At 39.1% G+C, this 22,288-nt stretch overlaps 1 protein-coding gene across 2 annotated transcripts in view; it reads left to right on the forward strand.

The window, feature by feature from the left end:
* The first annotated feature begins 1,261 nt into the window (after positions 1-1,261).
* fam102bb (family with sequence similarity 102 member Bb) overlaps positions 1,262-22,288 on the forward strand; it is a 30,059-nt gene continuing 9,032 nt past the window's right edge. For both annotated transcript variants that reach the window (XM_053483786.1, XM_053483785.1), the window contains exons 1-8: positions 1,262-1,658; positions 5,795-5,915; positions 6,002-6,031; positions 7,789-7,905; positions 9,224-9,270; positions 13,427-13,530; positions 19,152-19,247; positions 21,232-21,436. In XM_053483786.1, coding sequence (XP_053339761.1) covers positions 1,525-1,658; positions 5,795-5,915; positions 6,002-6,031; positions 7,789-7,905; positions 9,224-9,270; positions 13,427-13,530; positions 19,152-19,247; positions 21,232-21,436 — 854 coding nt within the window. In that variant the 5' untranslated portion in view covers positions 1,262-1,524. The remainder of the gene's footprint in view (positions 1,659-5,794; positions 5,916-6,001; positions 6,032-7,788; positions 7,906-9,223; positions 9,271-13,426; positions 13,531-19,151; positions 19,248-21,231; positions 21,437-22,288) is intronic.

A 22,288-nucleotide genomic window follows, 5' to 3' on the forward strand; every position in this document is an offset into this window, starting at 1 on the left:
CACATTCCAGGGGGGGCTTTTATTGTGAGCAGTATAAGGTACACCTGTGCACTACTCATGATGTCAGATCAGCATCTTGATGTGGCACACCTGTGAGGTGGGATGGATTATCTCAGCAAAGCAGAAGTGCTCACTATCACACATTTAGACTGATTTGTGAACAATGTTTGAGAGAAATGGTAATATTGTGTATCTGGAATGAATTTTAGATCTTTAAGTCCATCTCATGAAAAATCGGAGCAGAAACAAAGGTGGTGCGTTTATATTTTTGTTGAGTGTAAGTAACCAGGAAAATGAAGAAAACAAACGAACATTGTATAATCAGAGTGTGTATACACTGGCATTAGAATGGGCTGGAAAGGAGGAAAAAATAATCAAATTCTTAATTGGAAGTGATTCATTGTCTGCACTGATCAGTCTCAGATCAGGGGGTCCAATAGCCGTCAGGATCTTTTATATACAATATTGATAACATATATGAGAATAGAAGAAAAAGGTAAAGAGATTCAGCTTATTTGGACTCCAGCTCACATACTGTAGGTGTTTTGGGAAACGAGAGGGTGGATAAATTAGCCAAGCAAGCAACAAGAAAAGATAAAATTAAAATATATATAAAAATGTCAAAGGCGGAAGGAAAATGTATAGTTTGGAAAGAAGCTGTGAGAGAATGGCAACAGCAGTGGGATAGGGGAATTAAAGGGAGACATTTATATGGCATTCAAAATAAAGTTGGAACTGAGAGGACCTGAGGAGGGACTGGAAGAGAGGACACGGTAATGACAAGATTACGAATTGGACACAGTAACCTGAATAATACATTATACATTATAGGGAAGCATCCCACTGGCGTGTGTGAGGTTTGCCAGATACCTGAAACCATAGAACATGTACTTATAAATTGCAGAAGATACAGTATAAAGAACAAAGGAGGAAAATGATGGAAGAACTAAGAAAAGGTGGATTGGTTGGGACAGAGATAAAAGATGTGTTGGAAAGTGGGATGATTGGGCGAGGAAAGAAAAATATTTGTAACTTCTTAGTTGCAACTGGTTTGATGGATAGAATATAAGCGATGAAAGAAATAATCTGGAAATAAAGAGAAGAAACATCGAAGGAAAATTAACCAGAAGGTGGCGGTAGTGCAACACGTACGGATGCAAACCGCCGTAAAACTCCAAAAGAAGAAGAAGAAGAAGAAGACACTACCGCTAACAGAGCGCACGGGGGCGTGAACCTTACTGTGACGTCACAGTGGCGCGTGTCCCCCAGGCCCCCACAGGCCGTGTGTGTGTGTGTGTGTGTGTGTGTGTTTCCGAGCGAGGCAGAGCTATGGCTGTCTGCTCAGAACTTTTACATGGAGAACCTCTGGAAATATCCGAGTTTATGGAGAACCTCGAAGATCTTCGCCATGTCTCAGCGCTAACAGTGCTAGCAGTGTAAGCTAGCGTTAGCAGTAGCTTAGCTTACCCGATCGATCTGACACGCAGGCGCTGTAGCGCGTCTATAAACAAGGATCCATTAAACATGATGAAGAAAAAGAAGTTCAAGTTTAATGTGGATTTCGAGCTGGACGAGCTGTCGTCGGTGCCGTTCGTTAACGGGGTCTTGTTCTGTAAGGTTCGGCTGCTGGACGGCGGCTTCTCGGAGGAGTCCTCCCGGTAACCCGGCCGTGTTTTCACTCTGTACCGCCTCACTACCACCTCACTACCGCCTCAACACCACCTCACTACCGCCTCACTACCACCTCACTACCGCCTCACCTCACACCCCATGTTTATGTCGTGTTTTAGTCCCACTCTGGCTCACTGACACACACAGTCTGGGCTCGTTTTATTATTAATGATATTTTTGGCCCTGTAACACACACACACATACACACACACACACACACACACACACACACACACACACACACACACACACAGGGACTTGTGACATTTAGATGTCGTGGCAATAACCCAGTCTCTGATGAATCAAACTCGTAGTGACGTGAAGGTGTAATGACGTCATGCCCTCCTCGAGACGATCGTTATAATGAAGAGAGACTTTACTTTAATATGCAGTTTCGTATGTTGTTGTTGGTCTTTCGGCTGCTGTTGCCCCTGAGTCTGTACGTCCTGTGTCTCTCTGTACTCAACCTCACACATTCATATGTTAGGGATGTGACCAAATAAAACTCATCAAATATCAGTTGTTGGGGATAGATCAAAAGATAGTAATAATTCCAGAGAGACAGAAGCACAATGACAGTTTGTGGATGTGATTGCATACTTTATGTCTCACGTATAGTCAGTAGACACTACTGTGAGATGTAATGTGAGAACTTTTAAGTTAAGACAAAGTTGTTGTAACATTGTACTCAGTCACTTTCACCAGTTTCATCATGGTGCCTGATGGCTTTTGCAAATGGATGTGACAACATTGTTCTTGCAAGAACTGTTCCAGACCTTTGTGTCTTAAAATAACAGTTGACTGTTGTTGCCACCTAATTACCTAATGCCATATGTGTTATCATGGTTTGAAAATCTCAAGTATTGTTTTTAGAATTAAAAAAAAAAATCATAACTTGTGTCCAAACCTTTGCCCTGTTCTGTATACTGAGAGCACACGGCCCCTAGGCCATGCTGGCGCTCTGTATTGTCCCTAGCATGATGCCACCCTTGCCAGCTGCCCATGTCTTCCATACCTAAATCCACATCTGTCTGCTAGACAGAAATGTTAGTGGTTGATGTGAATGATTGGATGTAAGTGATCTTGGTTAGTGAGTGTGCTGCAGCTTTCAGGCTCTGATGAATGTCATGACCACATATTTCCTGATTCTCATCGCATGCCTTGCATTATGGTTAAGGTACAGTACTACAGAAAAAGATGTCATCATGGGAACAGTGGCAAGAACAAAAAGCCTAAGCATTAGAGAACAACAGACAAGAGCACTTAAATTTTTTTAACGCATCACATACAAGGATGGAGCAGTGCTTAGATATGGAAAGGTGTGCCACAATAACATGTTAAGATGAGCACATGTTCTGTCAAGTAATGCTGTCACAATACCTCCTAGGCACAATGCCAGGTGTAGGTAGCTGGTGCCAAACCAACACCTTAACAGGTATTTGTGGCCAAATGTTTAGAGTATGAATGATGCATATATGTACTACTTGTCTGTTTATGTACCTAATTATATAAATGACCTGAAGATTATAGCCCTGCAAAAGGAGCAAAGAAAGTAACATGATTTTGGAGTACCAAACCCTTTACCTGAGACACATCAACAGAAAGCTCATTGACACCATTTCCTCTTCTTATCAAATGCCATGATCTATAAACTTGGAAACTGTCTCGTTCTAAACATCTCACAGAGTAGTTACAGCTAATAGACAAGTTCTAATTTATCATAGGTAGAGAAACAGTTTCAGTTCCAGACTCAGGGTTTTGCAAGTTCAGCAACTCGAAACTTATTGGAACACATGGCTAATTCTTTTTGTTTGGGATCAGAAAACAACTGTGTGACATTGGATCAGAAATTCAGCTTTAATTTTCTGATTTTTACATTTATACATATTAACTGAGAATATGGACTGTTTGATAAGCGAAAGTATTGGAGCAGTCTTAAATGACATTTTGGTAAAATTAATTTAATATTTGGTCTCTTAGAGTAATGGCATCAGCCTGGTGTCCCAGTTACTGTCTTCTTTTGTGATGCTTTCTTTGCTGAGAGGTTTGTAGTACAGGTTCTTCCAGTTTTTTTTCTGCTTTTTCCCTCCATCTCCTCTTCAGGAGGTCAAATGTTCTTTTTTATGGTAAGAAAAATATTTAATTAAATGCAATTGTGCTTTTTGGAAAAGTCATATACAACTTCATGTCAGAACATTCTTTTAACTATATTAATCTGAACAGCTGAGATGATTGGTGATGGTGAAAATACACAATAATACAATTTGCACCATGGCAGCCACACATAAAAATTAAGCTAGTACATCACATTACCTTTAATTCAATTCAATTAAATTTTATTTATATAGCGCTGTTTAATCATTGTCTCAAAGCAGCTTCACAAAAATGAAAGAAATTCATAAAAAATAATAATAATAATAAAAAAATAATAATAATAATAAAAAAAAAATTGTGTATGTGTGAGAAAAATGTATCTAGATAATAATGAGATGAATGAAATGTCTCTGATGAGCAAGCCAAGGGTACGGCGACAGTGGCAAGGAAAAACTCCCTGAGATGGCAATAGGAAGAAACCTTGAGAGGAACCAGACTTAATTAATAGATTAGCGCAGTAGCGGACAGATATGACACCGATCTTGGTAACCCTGCATAAAATTTAACTGAACATTTGCAAGTTTGGAATTGGTGACGGTTCCACTTTACCATGAAGACGGTCCTGGCCTCGACTGATACAGACAGCTGTTCTCTGAGGACTTGTGACTGCAGTCGCTCGATAGTTCAGTACTGGAATTTCCTACAGTCACCTGAGCCTCCAATAACGAACTGGACTCCATATTAACTTGGACATCAACTGTTATATTGAACCTCCAGCTGACTAACACACAGTATTACTGTAGATTGAGTCCTGCTATCTGTTATCACCCAAATGAGGACGGTTTGCCTGTTGAGTCTGGTTCATAATTTTTTTTGATTCTGTAAAGCTGCTTTGCGACAATAGCAATTGTTAAAGGTAAATGGCGCTTTACAAATAAAATTTAATTTAAATTGACTTAATTTGGAAAATAAATAAAAAAATGATAAAATATAAAAAATATATATAAATATATATTTTTAAAAACAGTGATTCCAACTGCGAGAGACGTCTCATTTTGTTTACATTCACATGGCTCATAAAACTTTATAAAATCATAAACTGGCTAATAAAATCTGTTGAATGGATGGTGGTGATGTTCTGCTGCTGTGGAGGATCATCTGTAATTTCATCTGTAAAGAACTTAACCCTTATTATGGGCAGCTTCCTTTACTGTTGTGGAAGCTGCTCAGTGCTGCTGCTGAAAAAGAGGCAGATAGAGAGCTGAGTCATTTGGAGAAAGCGTGACCAGTTAGCTCTTTGTCAGTGTTGTCTTCTTCTGTTTTTCTCCCAGCTGGCTGGGCGTTTCCTAGTAATCTCATTATTGAGAGCAGGTGGTGCAACATGTGTATCAGGCCGTTTAACTTGTTTTTAGTACTAGCTTTTTTACTAATAATTTTCTATACAGCTCACACACTTAACAGCCATACAAATTGCTTATGATTCACATCATGCACAGCGCGGGGTCACTGGATGCTGAGACGCATAGTGTGCAATGGTTGCCAACTTTCTGCAGAGTCAATAACTACAGACCTCCAAACTTTATGTGGCCTTCAGATTAGCTCAAAAACAGTGTGGAGAGCTTCATGAACTGGTTTTCCATGGCCAAAGTGCACTGCAAAGCATCGGCTGCAGTGGTGTAAGCACGACACCACTGGAGAAGTGGAGATGTGTCATGAATGGTCTTGAATTCCCATCTAAACTTTGTGAAAAGCCTTCTCAGAAGAATTAAAGCTGTTATAGCCTACAAATGGTTGGCCAACATCATATTAAACCCTATGGATTAAAAACTAGGTGTTACTCAAGTTTGTATGCATGTGAAGGCAGATGAGCGAATTCTTTTGTGTGTGCGTAAATGTGTACATATTTGTATACACATATGTGTGTAGGTGTCCTAGTGTGTATGTGTATGTTATGAGGGCCTCAGTCAAGGTGTGTGTGTTGTTTGTTCTAAAGCCACCTTAGGCTGACAACCATGTGCATGCTTTATAGAGAAGTGGTCCAGGCGAACTGCGTACGCTGGAGAACAAGGTTCTCATTTCCATGCAAAATGAGCGCCAGTGCTGGAACAGGAGTCCTTGATCCTTGCATCTGTCGTGTTTCTGTCAGAAAGGTACCCTTGAACTCTTAAGCCTATCACCTAAAGTTTGTTAAATATTAAAATGCTGCTGATGAATTAATTGACTTTTCCCCTTATAGGAAACGAAAGGTGGGAAGACTTTTGCAAAGGTAAATGATCAAGTGCAATAAAGCATTTATACTGGAGGTGTGGGCGGGGGTGGTTGGCACCATACAATCAACATACAATCACCTCTGCGTTGAGGGATTTAAGCAACAGTGGTTCACAACTCTCTAATTGCTAAGTACTAAAAATGATATTTGAATAACTATGAGGTGGTACCAAAAGGTTTCTAGGCTACTTTTGTAACACGCCAACAGGTGTCAGCACAGTCTTGGGGAGCACCGACCTTTATACGTCAGACACCCTCCTATCGGAAGCTGTGCAACTGATGCTGAAGCTGTGCAACAATGTCTGCTATTTCATCATGGACAAGTAAGTTAGGACAAAGTGCGAATATGAAATTCTGTCCGAAACTGGTCAAATCTACCACAGAGACGTTTGACATGATTTGGCAAGGTTATGGTGACGCTGCAATGAGTCGTTTGAGGTGTTTGCGTGGCACGCACGCTACAAGAGCAGAAGGACGTCACTGGGAAACGAGTTAACAGAAAGACCTTCAACTAGCTCAACCCCCGAAATATTTGAAACAATTCGGCTGCTTATGCATGATTATTGGTGGAGAACAATCCACAACATCACTGTGTGTCATAAAGAAACAGTCCTGAAAATCTCCATGTGTAATTTAAACATGCACCATGTTGCTGCCAAGTTCACCCCAGGCTGCTGACCCAGGAGCAGAAGAAACATGTCTGGCAAGAACGTCTGTCAGCGTGCTGTGGATGAAATGTCCATCATGTCGAGAGTCACCGGTGATGAAACTTTGATGTATAGGTACGATCCAGAGACAAAGCAACAGGTTTTACAGTGGAAGAGCCCATCATCTTCACAACCGAAAGAGGCGAGTCAGGTCCGAAGCTTAACCAAGTCTATGCTTATCGTCTTTTTTGACATTCATGCCATCGTGCATCAAGAATCCAGGGGCCAGACCATGAATAGCAAATTCTAATGCCAGATTTTTAGGGGTCTGAGGGAGGACGTATGTCAAAAGTGACCGAATCTGTGGCACTTAAATCTTGAAGCTTTTTGATACCCCCTCATACTCATTATATATGTAAGAAATAACTTGCAACATCGTGTTATACATTAATAAAGCATGTTGGAGTAATGTAATGTGGCATTTGGGTTTACATGGTATTTGGGTCCAGAGCAACAAAGAGTGTGAAAAGAAGGTGAAGAAGCATGAACAGGCAGGTTGGAACGGGTGGAGAAAAGTGTTGAGACAGTGGTGAGACCAGTGATGCTCTACAGCTTAGAGACAATGGTACTAAACAAAAGATGGGAGGCAGAGTTGAAGGTAGTAGAGATAAAAGTTAAAGATGTTAAGGTTCTCTTTGGTAGTAACAAGGATAGATAGGATCAAGAATGAATTAATCAGAGGGACAACCCATGTTAGATGTTTTAGAGATAAAATCAGAGAGGCCAGATTAAGGTGGTTTGGACATGTTCAGAAGAGAGATGGTGAATATATCGGTAGAAGGATGCTGAGGTTGGAACTGCCAGGCAGGAGGTCTAGAGGAAGACCAAAGAGGAGATTTATGGATGCAGTAAGAGAAGATATATTGTATAGTTACTTAAAGGTGTTCTAAATTCAAGAGGTAAAGAGATCATTTAATTGTTTAATATACCAAACATGGGGAGAAAAATCCTGATGTCAGAGCAGCTCCACATCATGCATGCAGTCATATCCATTAGAATGTACATATTCTAAAGTGATGCTAAACCAGATTTTGCGCTGTTGTCTCAGCTGGGCTTTGCTGATCTGAACCTGGCTGAGTTTGCCGGGTCTGGGAGCACCACACGCCGCTGTCTACTGGAGGGCTATGACACCAAGAACACCAGGCAGGACAATTCCATTCTCAAGGTACAGGCCAAAAGTCTATAATATTTAGTTTTCAGATTCTATAATTACAAAATGCATGCAGTCAAATTCCTCATATTGTTTTACTTACTGTTTTACAAATCCAAATACAGCAGTGAAAAAAAATGACAAACAATTAAATGCAAATTACATCAGCACACGTTTCTAAATAAAAATTTATTCTGTACAACAGAATTTGTTTTTCAAGCTCATCTTGTTAAACAAACAGGACTGCAGCGGGGACATTGTGCAAATGGAAATTCGGTGATGTTTAATGAGTTGGGATGTCCAAAATACTGAGTCCCTGTCAGTTTTTGCAAATTTTGTGTTTTTAAGGCCTAATGGCGCTATGACATCAGCCCTGTGTCATCATAGTGTGCGCAGCCCTATTGTTTTTCTAAGGAAATGTTTTTTCCCACCATCCGAGGATGTAAAATTGTAGAGGGATTTTTGATCAGCCATGACGATGCCTCAAACCTCTGCTGAAAAGTGGTTAATAACTTTGTGTGGCATTATATTGAGCAACATCATATTGTGACAAATTGAGTGATATACTGTGATGCTTTTTTCTAGGATCTAAGGCATTTTGGAGATCTAAACATAAAATTCCCCTATTCTACTCAAGTACATGTCACAAATGTAAACACTCACAGCTCTCTTACACACACGCACACACACACAAACGCACACATGCACACATCACAAATGTTAACACTCGCATCTCTCTCTCTCTCTCTCTCTCTCACACACACACACACACACACACACACTCAACAAATATTTAGGGCCCAAGCTGACATCAGCCTTATAGAGTGTGTAAAGTGTGCAGGTTGTGTGGTGCGCCCGGGAGGCAATTGCACAAGGTGCTAGGGCCCGCTCATCGTTGTTTGTCACTATATGAGGTTTTATTGTAACTGATTTCAATTAGGGCTCAAACAATATGACATCAGCCTTATGTCGTCATAGTGTGTGAAGGACCCTATTGTTTTCCTAAGGATTAAATTAAGGACCCTATTGTTTTCCGAGTCTGGGCCCCGGGCATAGCTTGACCCTAACCCTAGGTGCTTACTGTTTGTGGTGGGCCTCTGAGAACAAGAGGAAGAATATTTCTTGTTTAAGAAATATTCTGAAATATTTCAGAATATGTCTGAAAAAATAACGCAACACGTATTAATATTTAATAATCTGGTTATCGTGGTGTATAGTGGTGGCAGCTTTATGTTGCTTTCCAGATTCTATTTAAGCATTAATTTTTTTTTTGTCATTTTTAAGACTTGAAGTTTTTCTCAAAATTTTTTTTTGTGTACCCCTCATTGTTCAGGTAATCATCTGTACTCATCTCATGTCTGGAGACCCCTGTTTCAAAACGTGAGTGTTTGGCATACCTTGTCATAGCTGGTTGAGTTTTACTTTAAATTTGTCCTTAGTTACACAGTTGTGCTTTAGTTCTGGATAAGAATCAAAATTTATTTGTTTTTTAAGAAAAAAAAAAAAAGACATTTCTATTTTTCAAATCTGTGGCATAGGAATCCCCTGCATGTTGTTTTTATTTATTATATAAGTGAAGTTCAAGTCAATCCAGGACTTGGTGACATTTCTAGTGAATGAAGGCATAATTGCAGTTGACAGAAGACTTGCGGTGATGAGACTCTTAGTTGTAGTAAAAATATTTGAATGGTGCAAATGTTTTAAATAAGGCTGTACGTCTGTAAATGATGCTGACACATGAGGTGGCTCAGTGCCCACTGCAGTCGTTGCCATGAGCGTTAAATATGTGGAAAGCCATCATTTTAGAAGTGAAGCAGACAATCTGATTACACTCTGAGAAAACTTTCCACCTTGATGGTATCCAAGCACTAGTGAAATGCTGGGATATGTGCATTAGTGTAACAGGAGATTATATAGAGAAATAAAGGGTCTTTTACTCTCATACACGTGTTTTGATACTCGCACATGGATACTGCAATAAAAAGTCACGATTTGACTTGAACGGCCTTTACATTTTTGTTTGAATTTCTTAGAAAAATTCCTTGAGTTGAGCTCTTAGGAAAGATTATAAATAATTAAGAAGATCATTTAGTTGATTGGGAAAAGCGGCAGCTTTCCAAAGAGATTAATGCCCCATGCAAACCCACGACTTGCTTAGAACAGCCGTTCTACAATTAATCTGTTATTGCTGAGCAATTTGCAAAAAAATGTTGTGTTTATTAGTTACATGATAAAATAACTGCCATGTCAAAGAAGATACTTCCCAAACTGCTAGATAGAGAGGTGCGTTGCCAGATAGCTTGTGGTGTAACAGTTTAACGTTAATAAATTGTTGCTAGAGATTAAACTTTATTTCATGCACAATAAAGCCAGAAGATTGAGGTATGGCTGATTCTCAGAAAATCTTTGTTTTAAAAATTTCAAGCCTGACGAAAAACATGAAGTTTGGAGTATTTGTGAACATTACTTAAAAAACTTTTACCTACTATTTAGCACTTTTTATTGAACATAATTTCCAAAACAAGTCCTGAAAAATCTCATTATCGCAACTGTCTGAAACAGTAACCCTGTTAGAAAAAGAAAAGCAAATACCTTTTCAAATTTTTTAAATTTAAATTTTATTCCTGTCTTCACCTTCCACAATTTACAACCTTTATACATTCAAGTCAGAAATGGTTCATACGCCTGGCAAATTCTCGCTCTAGTGGACTGCGCGTGTGTGCGTGCGTGCGTGTGTGCGTGCGTGGGCTGCATATGTGAAAATCGTCCTATTTATTGCGGTAATGAGAATTTCAGCAGAAAATGCAGTAAACTAGAAAAATAATTAATTCTCATATAGAAATTACACATTGTGCAAGGTTGTCCTTATTCTGATCCTTTTTTATATTACTAAATTACACATTTTATATTTAAAATCATTAGTGCCGTTATGTTTTAATGGTTTCTTATATTTAATACAGATTTAAATTATTTTATTTAAATTAGCATTACATTTTTTATGTAGTTGAGCAGTGATGATGATGTGTTTTTAGAGCACTTAAATGTACTTTTCCCTGAATTCAGTCTGATGACTCCAATCTTGCTGCCCCATATACAGCGATCCATATAGAAGAGACTATAAATAGTGAGTGAGGGAATGATTACATATATAGCACAGTTCTTAATTGTTTTGAGCTTCCCAAATGAACTGAAACAAATGAATTGCAGAATTGGACAGATAAATAGATTTAGGTCTTAAAGTCAGACGTTTGTTTTTTTAGGCTATATTGTTCCAGAATTTGAGATGTACTGTTACCATTATAATGTACTATATAACTATGTGTATGTATGTGTGTACAATATAAATATGTAATAAATGATTTTAATTGTGAAGGGCAAAAGAAACACACACAAATAAACATAAAATTCCGCCATGAGAAAGGACAAGATAAAGCTAACATGCATTATGCTTTATTAGATTTTGTAGTTGCTAAATTGAAAAATTCTGTAAAACATGCACTATGAATATTGTGTGACCCCAGTTTGCACTATTTCAAGTTTGTCATGTGCACACAATGTTTTTACAGTTTATACGTTTTTACATTAAAATGCTTGTTGTACAGATCAGGTACTCCACATCAGTGCAATATTTAAATAAGCTAAAGTGGTATGTGTTGTGTAAAATATAATGAGCCTTCCAATGTACAGGTAGTCCCCGGCTTACAAACATTTGAGTTTAAACGAATTTTCACAGATGCGAATGGACACTGGTTAACACCCAACATTCATAGATGCTCGATGTATGTATAAAGTAATCTTACAAAATTGTACAAAAATAGACACTGCAGTGCTCCACACACTGATATTTACCATTAAATACAATATTTTTAGTGTGTAAGTGAATTTATAAAATGTCTTGCGTCATTGTAAGCGTGTGGAGGTGCGGGAGAAATGAGCCTGCCTCACCAGCCTCAATTTATCAGTTCGGGGGACGATTATAGAAAATGGCAGTCCTGTAAAGCTGTCTCAATAGTGAAGAGATCACGGTCGAAGAAATTGGAAAACTTTGCAAAGGGGGATTCCGGGTGCCATTCGGTCAAACTTGGTTTGTAGTCTGAGTAAAGTCAACATACGTGCCTGATTCTTTTTTTAAAGGTAAAGTGCAGGTTAATTGGGGGCCCAAGCACTAAAGGGTCTGCAGGACTCTCTTGTTATTTTTATTTTTATTTTGTATTAATCATTTTTATATGAATTTTTTTTTTTTTGGTTGTAGAAAAAATCATTGGAGTTTCCATTATTTCATTTGGGCAAATTTGCACTGAGACAAAATGGCATCCTGGATTCTTCTTGTCGACATTTAAAGGGGCAAAGACACTATGAAATTATTACCTTAGGCGCAGTTAAGATTTCAGTTAATGTTGGGAAAGGGGATAGATTATGTCAAGTGGATTGGTATGCTTTATATTGTATATTTGTGTCAAAGGTGTATAAGACTCCCTTTCTCCCCAACTTAAACAAATCTGACTTATGAATGTGCTCCTGAAACGGAACTCTTTTGTAAGTAGGGGGCTACCTACATGGTCCTAGTGGCAGTATAGTACTGTCTGTACTGTACTTTCAATGTATTGTATAGTGTCCTTTACTGCAACATGCCTGAAAAAGTGACAGCTGTACCTGGAGAAAATACATTTCAGCCTTAACTTACTTGAAAGAATCAGAAAAAAAGACTTAGTGGTGGTAGGGGAGTGGTCAAGGGCATAAGACTCGCGTAAATGAAAAAGGACGCACATCTGAGAGGAATGTGTACAATTTCTGTGTGCATGAATGGGCGCTCATTCGTTTCAGTAATCCACAGATATTTAACTACCAAAATAGCTGATTGTTGTAGCCTTAGTGGTCATCCACAGATGCTCTTAATAGTAGAATGTGGTGGGAACAGGGGAAGCTTTCTCAAACAGTAGATGCTGGTTTTTCTTGGCTATGGAACTGGTCTTGAGGGACCAGTTGAGGGTCTTCTAAAGATAAACACAAAGAGACTTGAGACATTAGCATACTTTGCTATATTTGCATAATTTCTCATCTTGTACATTTACGCACATATGTAAGCACACTCGCACACACACAGAGTAAGAAGTGTGTTCCTACAGTGCTTACGATCTTTTCCATGCTAAATCTCATTGCATTTAAAATGTACAGAAGATACAATGACTGCATTACTTTTTTTGTCATGGTTTTACATGGTAGAAATATCTGACATATTTGACTTGTCTTTGCAAGTAAACAGCTTTAAAACACTTGGATTTAAAATAAACTTAATAAACAGATAAACAGACAAATTTATGTTAATTTTCAGCTATATTGTTTGTGTTTTTATTATAATCTATATTTGTCATGTAAAAGCTACTCTGAATATGCATGAATTTATAATTTAACTTTTCAAGGGTACAGAAGCAAATAGCATCCATTTATTAATTTGTATTAAATATAGTTTTAGATAATTTTTTAAGGGTTTTTACGTGGGAGTTATAGATTAACATGTCATCTATCTCCAAACAAGACCTCCATCCACTGCCACAATGATTGGGATCCAGGGGGATGGAGAGAGTCTGCTGGAAGAACGAAGGGGTGGAGACTCACAGAAACCTTTCCTGGGTTTCTCAGGTATGTTGACTCCTCTGATTCTCGTTAAAAATAAATGTCAGACTTCCAACCCAGCATGGGATCAACTCAACAGGAAGTCAGGTATTTTGGGTCTTTTGATATACTCCTTCCAGGGGATTTATACGATCACCACCAAACCAGGCCTATGTGGGGGCGCTATAGAGCCTATTATGGAGTAGGACGTGTTTTGTCGGGCTCTCGCTGAACAATAACATTTAATATGTTAAAATCCTTTTTTTAATTTCTAGTTTATTTCATTAACTGGTCGGTAATATGTAGTTATAACTTCGTGGCAAGTTTAGTAGTTGTTGTTTTTTTGGTGTCGGCTATGGCTGCGAGCTTGAGAAAATACAAATTCAGCGGATCATCCAGCACTTGGCCCTTGGCCCTCAGCCCCGTTAGTGAGCCGAGCTCAAGTCGTGCCGCTTCTTCATCTATTTCAAAGTTGAAAAAAATGGATGTCGAAGACCTCAAATCTCAAATTCTTATGTCCCTCAAGAGTGACATTTTAACTGTAATTAAAGAAGAATTGAGAAGTGCACTGACCGAAGAACTGAACTCCATTAAGGGTGAGTTACAGACGCTCAAGGCAGAAATCTCCAGTTGCGTTGCGACAACCTGCACAGAGATGGACCAGATTAAGGCTTCTGTGAGGGACATGGAGGGCGGACTGTCTACATGGTCGGATGAAGTGGTCTCAATGCAAACTACTATAACGAGCCTGCAGGCCGAAATGCCCGAACTGAAAGCCAGGTTTGATGACATGGAAGGGAAAATGTGGAGATGTAACATTCGAATCCTGGGCGTTCCGGAAGAACCGGAGTCAAGCTCCACCACATCTGTCTCTAAATTACTGACCGAAGTTCTGCAGATGGACAAGGACCTCCTTATTGACCATTCGTATAGAAGTTCTGGGCCCTAGAAGCAAGGAGGGAAACCGCGCACCATTGTCGCCAAGTTACACTACCATCAGGATTGTATGGAGGTACTGCGCCGTGCCCGGTCCCGAGGTCCACTTCGCTTTAACGGGGAGCAAATAGCTATATTTCCCGACTTCACCCCGAGTGTGGCCAAGGCTCGTGCGGCATTTACCGAGGTTAGAAAGCTCTTACGAGGACAGGACGGTGTGCGCTTTGTATCCTGCGCAACTCCGTATCACCTATAAGGGCGAGGACAAGATGTTCACTGATCCGGATAAAGCCATGCACTACGTTAAGCACAGTGTTATTACTTCTACAGAAGCCAGTCCTTAACTCCTGAAGGACGTTTATATTTCATATCGTTGGCACATGGACAGTAAACACAGTACCGACCGGGGTAACCTATAGTGCTTTATTACAAGTTAGTGTAGTTATGTTGAAGTTTCTGTTTTAGTTTTAGTACAAAGTTAATTGTAATTAAAGCTTCATAACCATAATAAGGATGATGTTGACTAGTTAATGTTTAGACTTGTTTATATATTTTATTGTTACAAGCTTATACGATGGTTCAGTGAGAGCCTGATTTTGGCTCAGTAGGATCCAGATACGCACAGTGTGTGGATTTGTTGGTGTGGGTTGGGTTAATCACCTGGGTTTAATGGGTGATTGGGTTAGGGTTCAGGCCAGTCAGCAGTACTTTTTAAAAAAATCTCTTTCTCTCTCTTTCTTGCTTTCTTTTTGTCTAGGCTTTATTTGATTTCTTGTAAATCTGCAACTTCACTATTGCTATTAACTTTTCATGACAAAAACAGGCGTTCTTTTAGACAGACTAATGGATGTTTGATCAATTTTGTTAGTTTGAATGTTAAATCCCTTAACCATTCTGTAAAGAGGAAAAAAGTCCTCATTCATTTGCAACACCTTAAAGCTGATATTGCTTTTCTTTAGGAGACCCATTTACGCACATGTGATCAATCTAAATTAAGGGAGGGGGGGATCGGACAAGTATATCACTCCAACTTCCGCTCAAAGGCCAGGGGGGCTGCTATCCTGATTAATAAAAACTTACCATTTGTAGCAACTACTGTAGATGCAGATACTGCTGGCCGCTATATTATTGTAGTTGGGCAAGTATACGGGCTCCCATTAATTCTAGCCAATGTGTATGCACCCAATTGGGATGATGAAGTTTCTTTCCACTGTGTTAGATCGCAGTTCCCCTAAAAAAAAAAACGCCCAAATCCAAATCAGCAAAAGTGATACAAAGTTTCCTGGAGGCTTATGGATTGGCAGATGTTTGGCGTTTCCGAAATCCTACTACAAGAAAATACTCATTTTATTCTCCAGTACATTATACTTTTTCACGCATAGATTATTTTCTTGTAGATAAAAGGCTTCTGCCTCTTGTAACAGATTCGGATTATAAAGCCATAGTGATATCAGACCACTCTCCACTGACTCTGTCAATCCATATCACCAGTGCAGGGCCTAACTATCGTCCTTGGAGATTTAACTCCTCACTTCGCTCAAATAAGAAGTTTGTGAGCTTCATTCATTGTGTCATTATACGATCTTTACATTGACAACATCTTTGGCTAATTTGAACAACTTAAAAGTTAAAAGTTTAACATTCCCAGGACACATTTGTATAGATTTCTACAGCTGAGGAATTTTCTGTAACTCTGACTCCTTCCCTTTGTCTCCTTCTCCATCCCTTTTAGATTCTGTTTATAGCTGTAAACCAGATGCCAAACAGATGATTAGTGCTGTATACAGGTTATTAAACACAAGTAACTCAGACACATTAAATATAGTTAAAGGAAAATGGAAAAATTATATAAAAGAACAAATTTCAGATAAACTGTGGCAAAAGATAATACATAGAATTTCCTAATCATTAGTTTGACTCAAACATAGTCATTCAGTTTAAAATTGTTCACCGGCTTCACTGGTCCAAGGTAAAACCGGCAAGGATTAGAGAGGACTTTGATCCCACATGTGACCGATGTAAGCAGGAACCAGCTACACTACTACATATGTTCTGGACATGCCCAAAGCTAAACAATTTTTAAAGTTTTATTTTTGATACCTTGTCAAAAGTATGCCAAATACAGTGGAACCTTGGATTACGAGCTTAATTCGTTCCGGAAGTGGGCTCGTATTCCAAAACACTCGTAAACCAAATTTAATTTTCCCATAGGAAATAATGGAAACTTTAATTATTCATTCTACAGGCCAAAAAAATAAATACATAAATATAATTAATACAAAATATAAAGTAAAAATAAAACAAATTAACCTGTACTTTACCTTAAAAAAATGTAAAATTAAACCCCGACAGATAAGGGTTTTCGTTTGTGCACGCAGGGTGTATGTGTGTAAAATGTGCGCGCACACACACACACACACACACACACACACACACATTAAGGGATAGACCGTTTTTAAAACCATTTAAAAATTAGCAAGGAACATTCCTAGTCACACTCACGTGAGCGCATACTAACAGGATCACTGCTGTAAGTAAAACAACAACAAAAAACTAATTAAACAGCTCCTCACCTTTGAAAACAATCGCGACAGAGAGAAGTTTGTGTGTTTATTTGGCAACCTGAGAGGAGGGGGGCTGAAGGGGGGCTCGCTCGCGTTTACAGTCCCCTTCTCTCAGGTTGCCAAATAAACACACAAACTCTCTGCCTTACACAGACACAAACACACGCGCACTCAAAAACACTGCAAGCACTAAGACCCAGCAGGGGAGACGATAGGTCTCGGCTTTACAGCTCCCCTTCTCTCAGGTTGCCAAATAAACACACAAACTCTTCTCTGTCGCGACTGTTTTCAAAGGTGAGGAGCTGTTTAATTTTTGTTGTTGTTGTTGTTTTACTTTACAGTAGTAATCCCGTTATTATGCACTCACGCGAGTGTGACTAGCGATGTTCCTTGCTAATTTTTAAACGGTTTTAAAAACGGTCTCTCCATTAATGTGTGTGTGTGTGTGTGTGTGCGTGCGCACACGCACATCTCACACACACACACACACACACACAGCGCGTGTGTGTATTCACCCAGCAGGAGAGACGATTACCTACAATTCTGCTGCAAGAGAAAGAAAAACCGTTGGCTCACTTGTGATGACGTAACGCTCGTTGTTAAAACAAGAAGCGCATGCGTGAAACATGACACTCGGTGCTCGTTAACTAAGACAATGCTCGTTTTTCAAGTAAAAAATTATTAAAAATTGTTGCTCGTCTTGCAAAACACTCGTAAACCACGTTACTCGTAATCCGAGGTTCCACTGTACCATTAGAACCATCCCCATTTATTGCACTTTTTGGTGTTGACTCAAGTGGTGCCCACTTGAATGACGCCAAGGCCAATATAATTGCCTTCAGCTCCTGTTTAAGTGGAAGGAGTCGTCGCCACCAGTGGGTACTCACTGGATTAAAGAGGTCTTGTATTTTCTTCATCTAGAAAAGATCCATTACTCTATAAAGTGATCGACTCAGGAATACCTGGCAACCATTTATAAGCCATTTTGAAAATATAGATGCAGATCAATTAGATCTGTAATAAAAGATTTCTTTTTTTAGTCTTTGTTTCTAATACTTCCTTTGCTCCCTTTTCTGTTTAATGTGTAAATTTCTTTTTTTTTCTTTTTCTGCTGACTGGCTTTTTTTGTTGTTGTTGTTTTGTGGGGTGGGGGAGGGGTACAGTTAGAAAAAAAAATAGTGTACCGTGTATGTATATTTAACTTGTTTATATTTCCAATAAAAAAAAACTCTTGGAAAAAAAATGGGCCTATGTGATCTAAAGACATTGAGGTGCCTTAAACCTATGCTGAAAAGTTGGTAATAACTTTTTACTCCTTCCGCTTGTGTGAGCTCACAGATGCCCCTGGTTGGCTGTAGAGCCGTGATTAATGTGGGAGCACTAAGTACCTCTCATCCCTCCCCTCTGAGAGAGCTCGGCCAATCAGCTCCCACAATTACACTATCACCCAGGAATCTACAGTAACTCGCGATCTGCATGTCATGGGCTCAAGATCGTTTGCCAAAACGCACCCAATGGATTTTGATATACTTCTCCTAAGATCTTCACCAACCCGGGTCTATGTGAGGCATTGTAGAGGCATTTTTGTTATCCATTTGAGAATTTATACGATTGCCACCAAACTGGGCCCATGTGTTCTAGAGGGATTTTTGATATCTCAAATAGATCAGCAGTGACGATGCCTTAAACTTATACTGAAAGGTGATTAATAACTTTCTGTGTGGCATTATAGTAAGTGACACATTCAGTGACCTCACATTCAGTGATGAGCAGGGTGCTTGGGCCCGCTCATCGTTGCTTGCAACTATATTTCTATGTTGTTTTTTTGTGTCCAAATACATAATAAAAATCATCTGATCGTAGCTGTTCCGAGTATTAGGAAAATACAATCTCAGACACACAGCAGCAGTGTTTATCATGGTTTTCACTGTGCCATTATTTATTTAGCAAAAATGAAGCCATAAACGCAGGTAAAACAAAAAATCATGCAGGTAGGACTAAGCTCTCCCTTACTGCTTCCACAGAATTTAAGGGGGTAAATTGCAGCTAGGTGCCCTTGGTTAATGAATCATCAGAATTTAATGATGCTAAATTCTGTCATCATGTCACATATTTCTTTGTCTAATAAAAACCCTTTATTATCTCCAGAAAATGTAGGCAAGTGTGGCTCCCTTCCGGATGACCTGGGGCTGTGTGGTCATTCCCGAACCTCCAGCTATGCTAGTCAGCAGTCTAAAGTGTCAGGTGGGTCCTCTGCCCAGTTTCTTTCTTTGTCCTGATTGATTTCTGAAGTTGACCGTGTTTTTTAACCATTAATAAAATGTAAATTAGTTTTTAATCCATCCTCTTGAAGTTGATCTGGGACCAATATGGTATTATGCATCCTTGTGTGTGTAGATGAGACATTAGTGGTGTGTGCTTGTGTTTTCTGTCTGTCCTTATGATATCTGAGTTTCTGTCATCACTAATGCTGCTCTCAAACATGCACTTATGCAGCAGATGGAGGAAGCAGATTAAATGTCTTTTAATTATACATTAGATCCACTGCTCCTTATAGCACAAGTTGGTGAAAGAGCAGAAATAAATTACAACTTCTTCTGAAGTCTACCAAAAAGTGCAGAATCTGGTTGGTTATGTTTTTTATGTATTTAGTTAAACATTACTAGGTACTAACACTGTCAGTGCTAATGACCAAGAAAGCTTGGTGAAGTTGTAAGACGGCACTGTGTTTTGTGGGGTGTAGACAGATTTAAATGTGTTTTGCATTGGGTACCCTTTAAAAAAAAAAGGTGGGGTGTAGAAGTGGCATACACTTTGCTCTTCATATTTTTGTCTCTTGCTACTATTGCTTTGGATTGCTTGCTACTTTGTTTTTAATGAAAAAAAAAAAAAACAGCACTAATATGATTCCCTAAAAGAGTCAAGCATATTAAAAAAGTTAATTTTTTTTTTTAATTGCATACATTAAAAGCCTTCGATCTGCCAATGATAAGCAAAACTACAGTCTGTGCACAATAATATATACTAGTATATATGAGTAAGCCTTATGTATTTATCTTAAACAGATTTACCTTATCTGTCAAGTTAGCTGCCATGTCTAGATCATCCACTTATTTTTTCAATCTTTTCCAGTTTTCTTTACTATTTCCCCCCACATCATCCCTGCCTAAATTCTTTATCTTTTCAAATGGTGCAGCAAACAATTGGAATAAAGCGTTTTTTCTGTATTTCTCTAAACACTTCTAGAATAATGTAGAATTTTTAACTCCAATTTTTTTGGAAATGGTTTGGAAATGGAAATTGGTCAACAGACAAATCAGAATTGTTATAAATTTTACGTCAATACAAATCAACACTCATCACAATTTTGCAGTAGAAAAGATGGAGGATAAGAGTGAAGAAAGATTTCCATAGCGGAAGAGTGAGGTATAAGTCAACATTACACTCCTCCTTAAATCTTTACAGTAGGATTTCAACAGGACAGCTACATTGTTAGCTAACAAAAATATTCAATTAAATTTAACTTTATTTATGTAGCGCTTTTACAATGGTCATTGTCTCAAAGCAGCTTCACAAAAATGAAGTAGCAAAAGAATTTTTTTGTTTATTCGGAATACATAAAAAGAAAACTCATGTAGGTTTTCGTGGATTTGTGCGCATGCAAACGTGTGTGCGCTTCTGATTGACCTCCAGGCCTTAAAGCATCACACCTTACTGTATAAGCATTTAGGGTAATGTTGAGGAAAGCAAAAATAAAAGCTAAAAGTTAAATGGCACATATTGCAAATACCCCATGTTTGAAAGAATCTCAAAAGAAAAGGCTGAAAGTGGCTACAGGTAACCTGACTGTAGTGGCAAAGGAAAGCTAATAATTAAAAAAGTAAACTAAAGACGTACCGTAAGCCAAAGCAATGGCCGTATAATGGAATTATTTTTATTTTTTTTACACAGCGAACTTTAACACATCACATGACATTTGTTCTTTGGTGCATGCAGGTCGAATTAGGAGCCTGATCTATTCAGACTAATGACTAATGAATATGAACAGTCTAACAGGACAAGTTTTGATCAGTGAGCAGGATATGGGCTACTTTTGCCTGTAGTGTGAACATGGCTTTAATGCTTTACAGGGAAAACATGTCTCATGTTTCAACAAACAATGTTTGAGCATATAAAGGTTTGTAAATGTGTGTGATATCTCTCTCTCTCTCTCTCTCTCTCTCTCTAGGCTATAGCACAGGTCACTCTCGCTCCTCCAGCCTGTCTGAGTTCACCCATAAGAGGAACACATCAGTTGGTAGCACATCCACAGGCATTGCAAGCATTCCTGAGCCCAGTGAGGAAAGTCTGAGCTCCACAGTACACGCTGCTTCTGCCCATGGAGCCTCCAGCACCCAGTCAGCAATCCCTGGCACACCAGACCGGACCAGCAGGTCAGGCAATAATGTGCTTCCACATGAAATAGCTACACTGTGCTTTTAAACAGCAGATTTACATCGCCCGGTATTCAGGAAAATGTTCACAAGAAGGAAACTGAGGCACAGATGCATGAGCCAGACTTACCTAAACTGAACAGTTAAAGACAACGATTGCCTGCGATTGCATTCCCAGGATTCAGTTGTGCAAGCGCCTGTGTGTCTGTGCCCATGACATTCTCAGATTTCTGTTCTGTACTGTGGACACATACACCATACAGACCCTCAGAGATCCTGAAGTACTCAAACCAGCTCATCTGTAGCCAACAACTGTGCCAGAGTTAGAGTCACAATAATCTCGGCCTGTTGTGAACATTAGACATGGAAAGACACCAGTCACCTCCTGATATGACATTGTCACTATTCTTGAAGGTCGATTAGATAAAAATTGTAATTTTATAAGTCGTCTTCTTTGTCTTTCGGCTGTTCCCTTTCAGGGGTCGCCACAGCGAATCATTTACCTCCATCTAACCCTATCCTCTGCATCCTCTTCTCTCACACCAACTAACTTTATGTCCTCTCTTACTGCATCCATAAATCTCCTCTTTGGTCTTCCTTTAGACCTCCTGCCTGGCAGTTTCAACCTCAGCATCCTTCTACCGATATATTCACAATCTCTCCTCTGAACATGTCCAAACCACCTCAATCTGGCCTCTCTGACTTTATCTCCAAAACATCTAACGTGGGTTGTTCCTGTGATGAACTTATCCTTGATCCTATCCATCTTTGTCACTCCCAAGGAGAACCTCAACATCTTCAGCTCTGCTACCTCTAGCTCTGCCTCCTGTCTTTTCATCAGTGCTACTGTCT

The sequence above is a fragment of the Clarias gariepinus genome, chromosome 23, assembly GCF_024256425.1.
Source record: "Clarias gariepinus isolate MV-2021 ecotype Netherlands chromosome 23, CGAR_prim_01v2, whole genome shotgun sequence".
NCBI lineage: Eukaryota > Metazoa > Chordata > Actinopteri > Siluriformes > Clariidae > Clarias > Clarias gariepinus.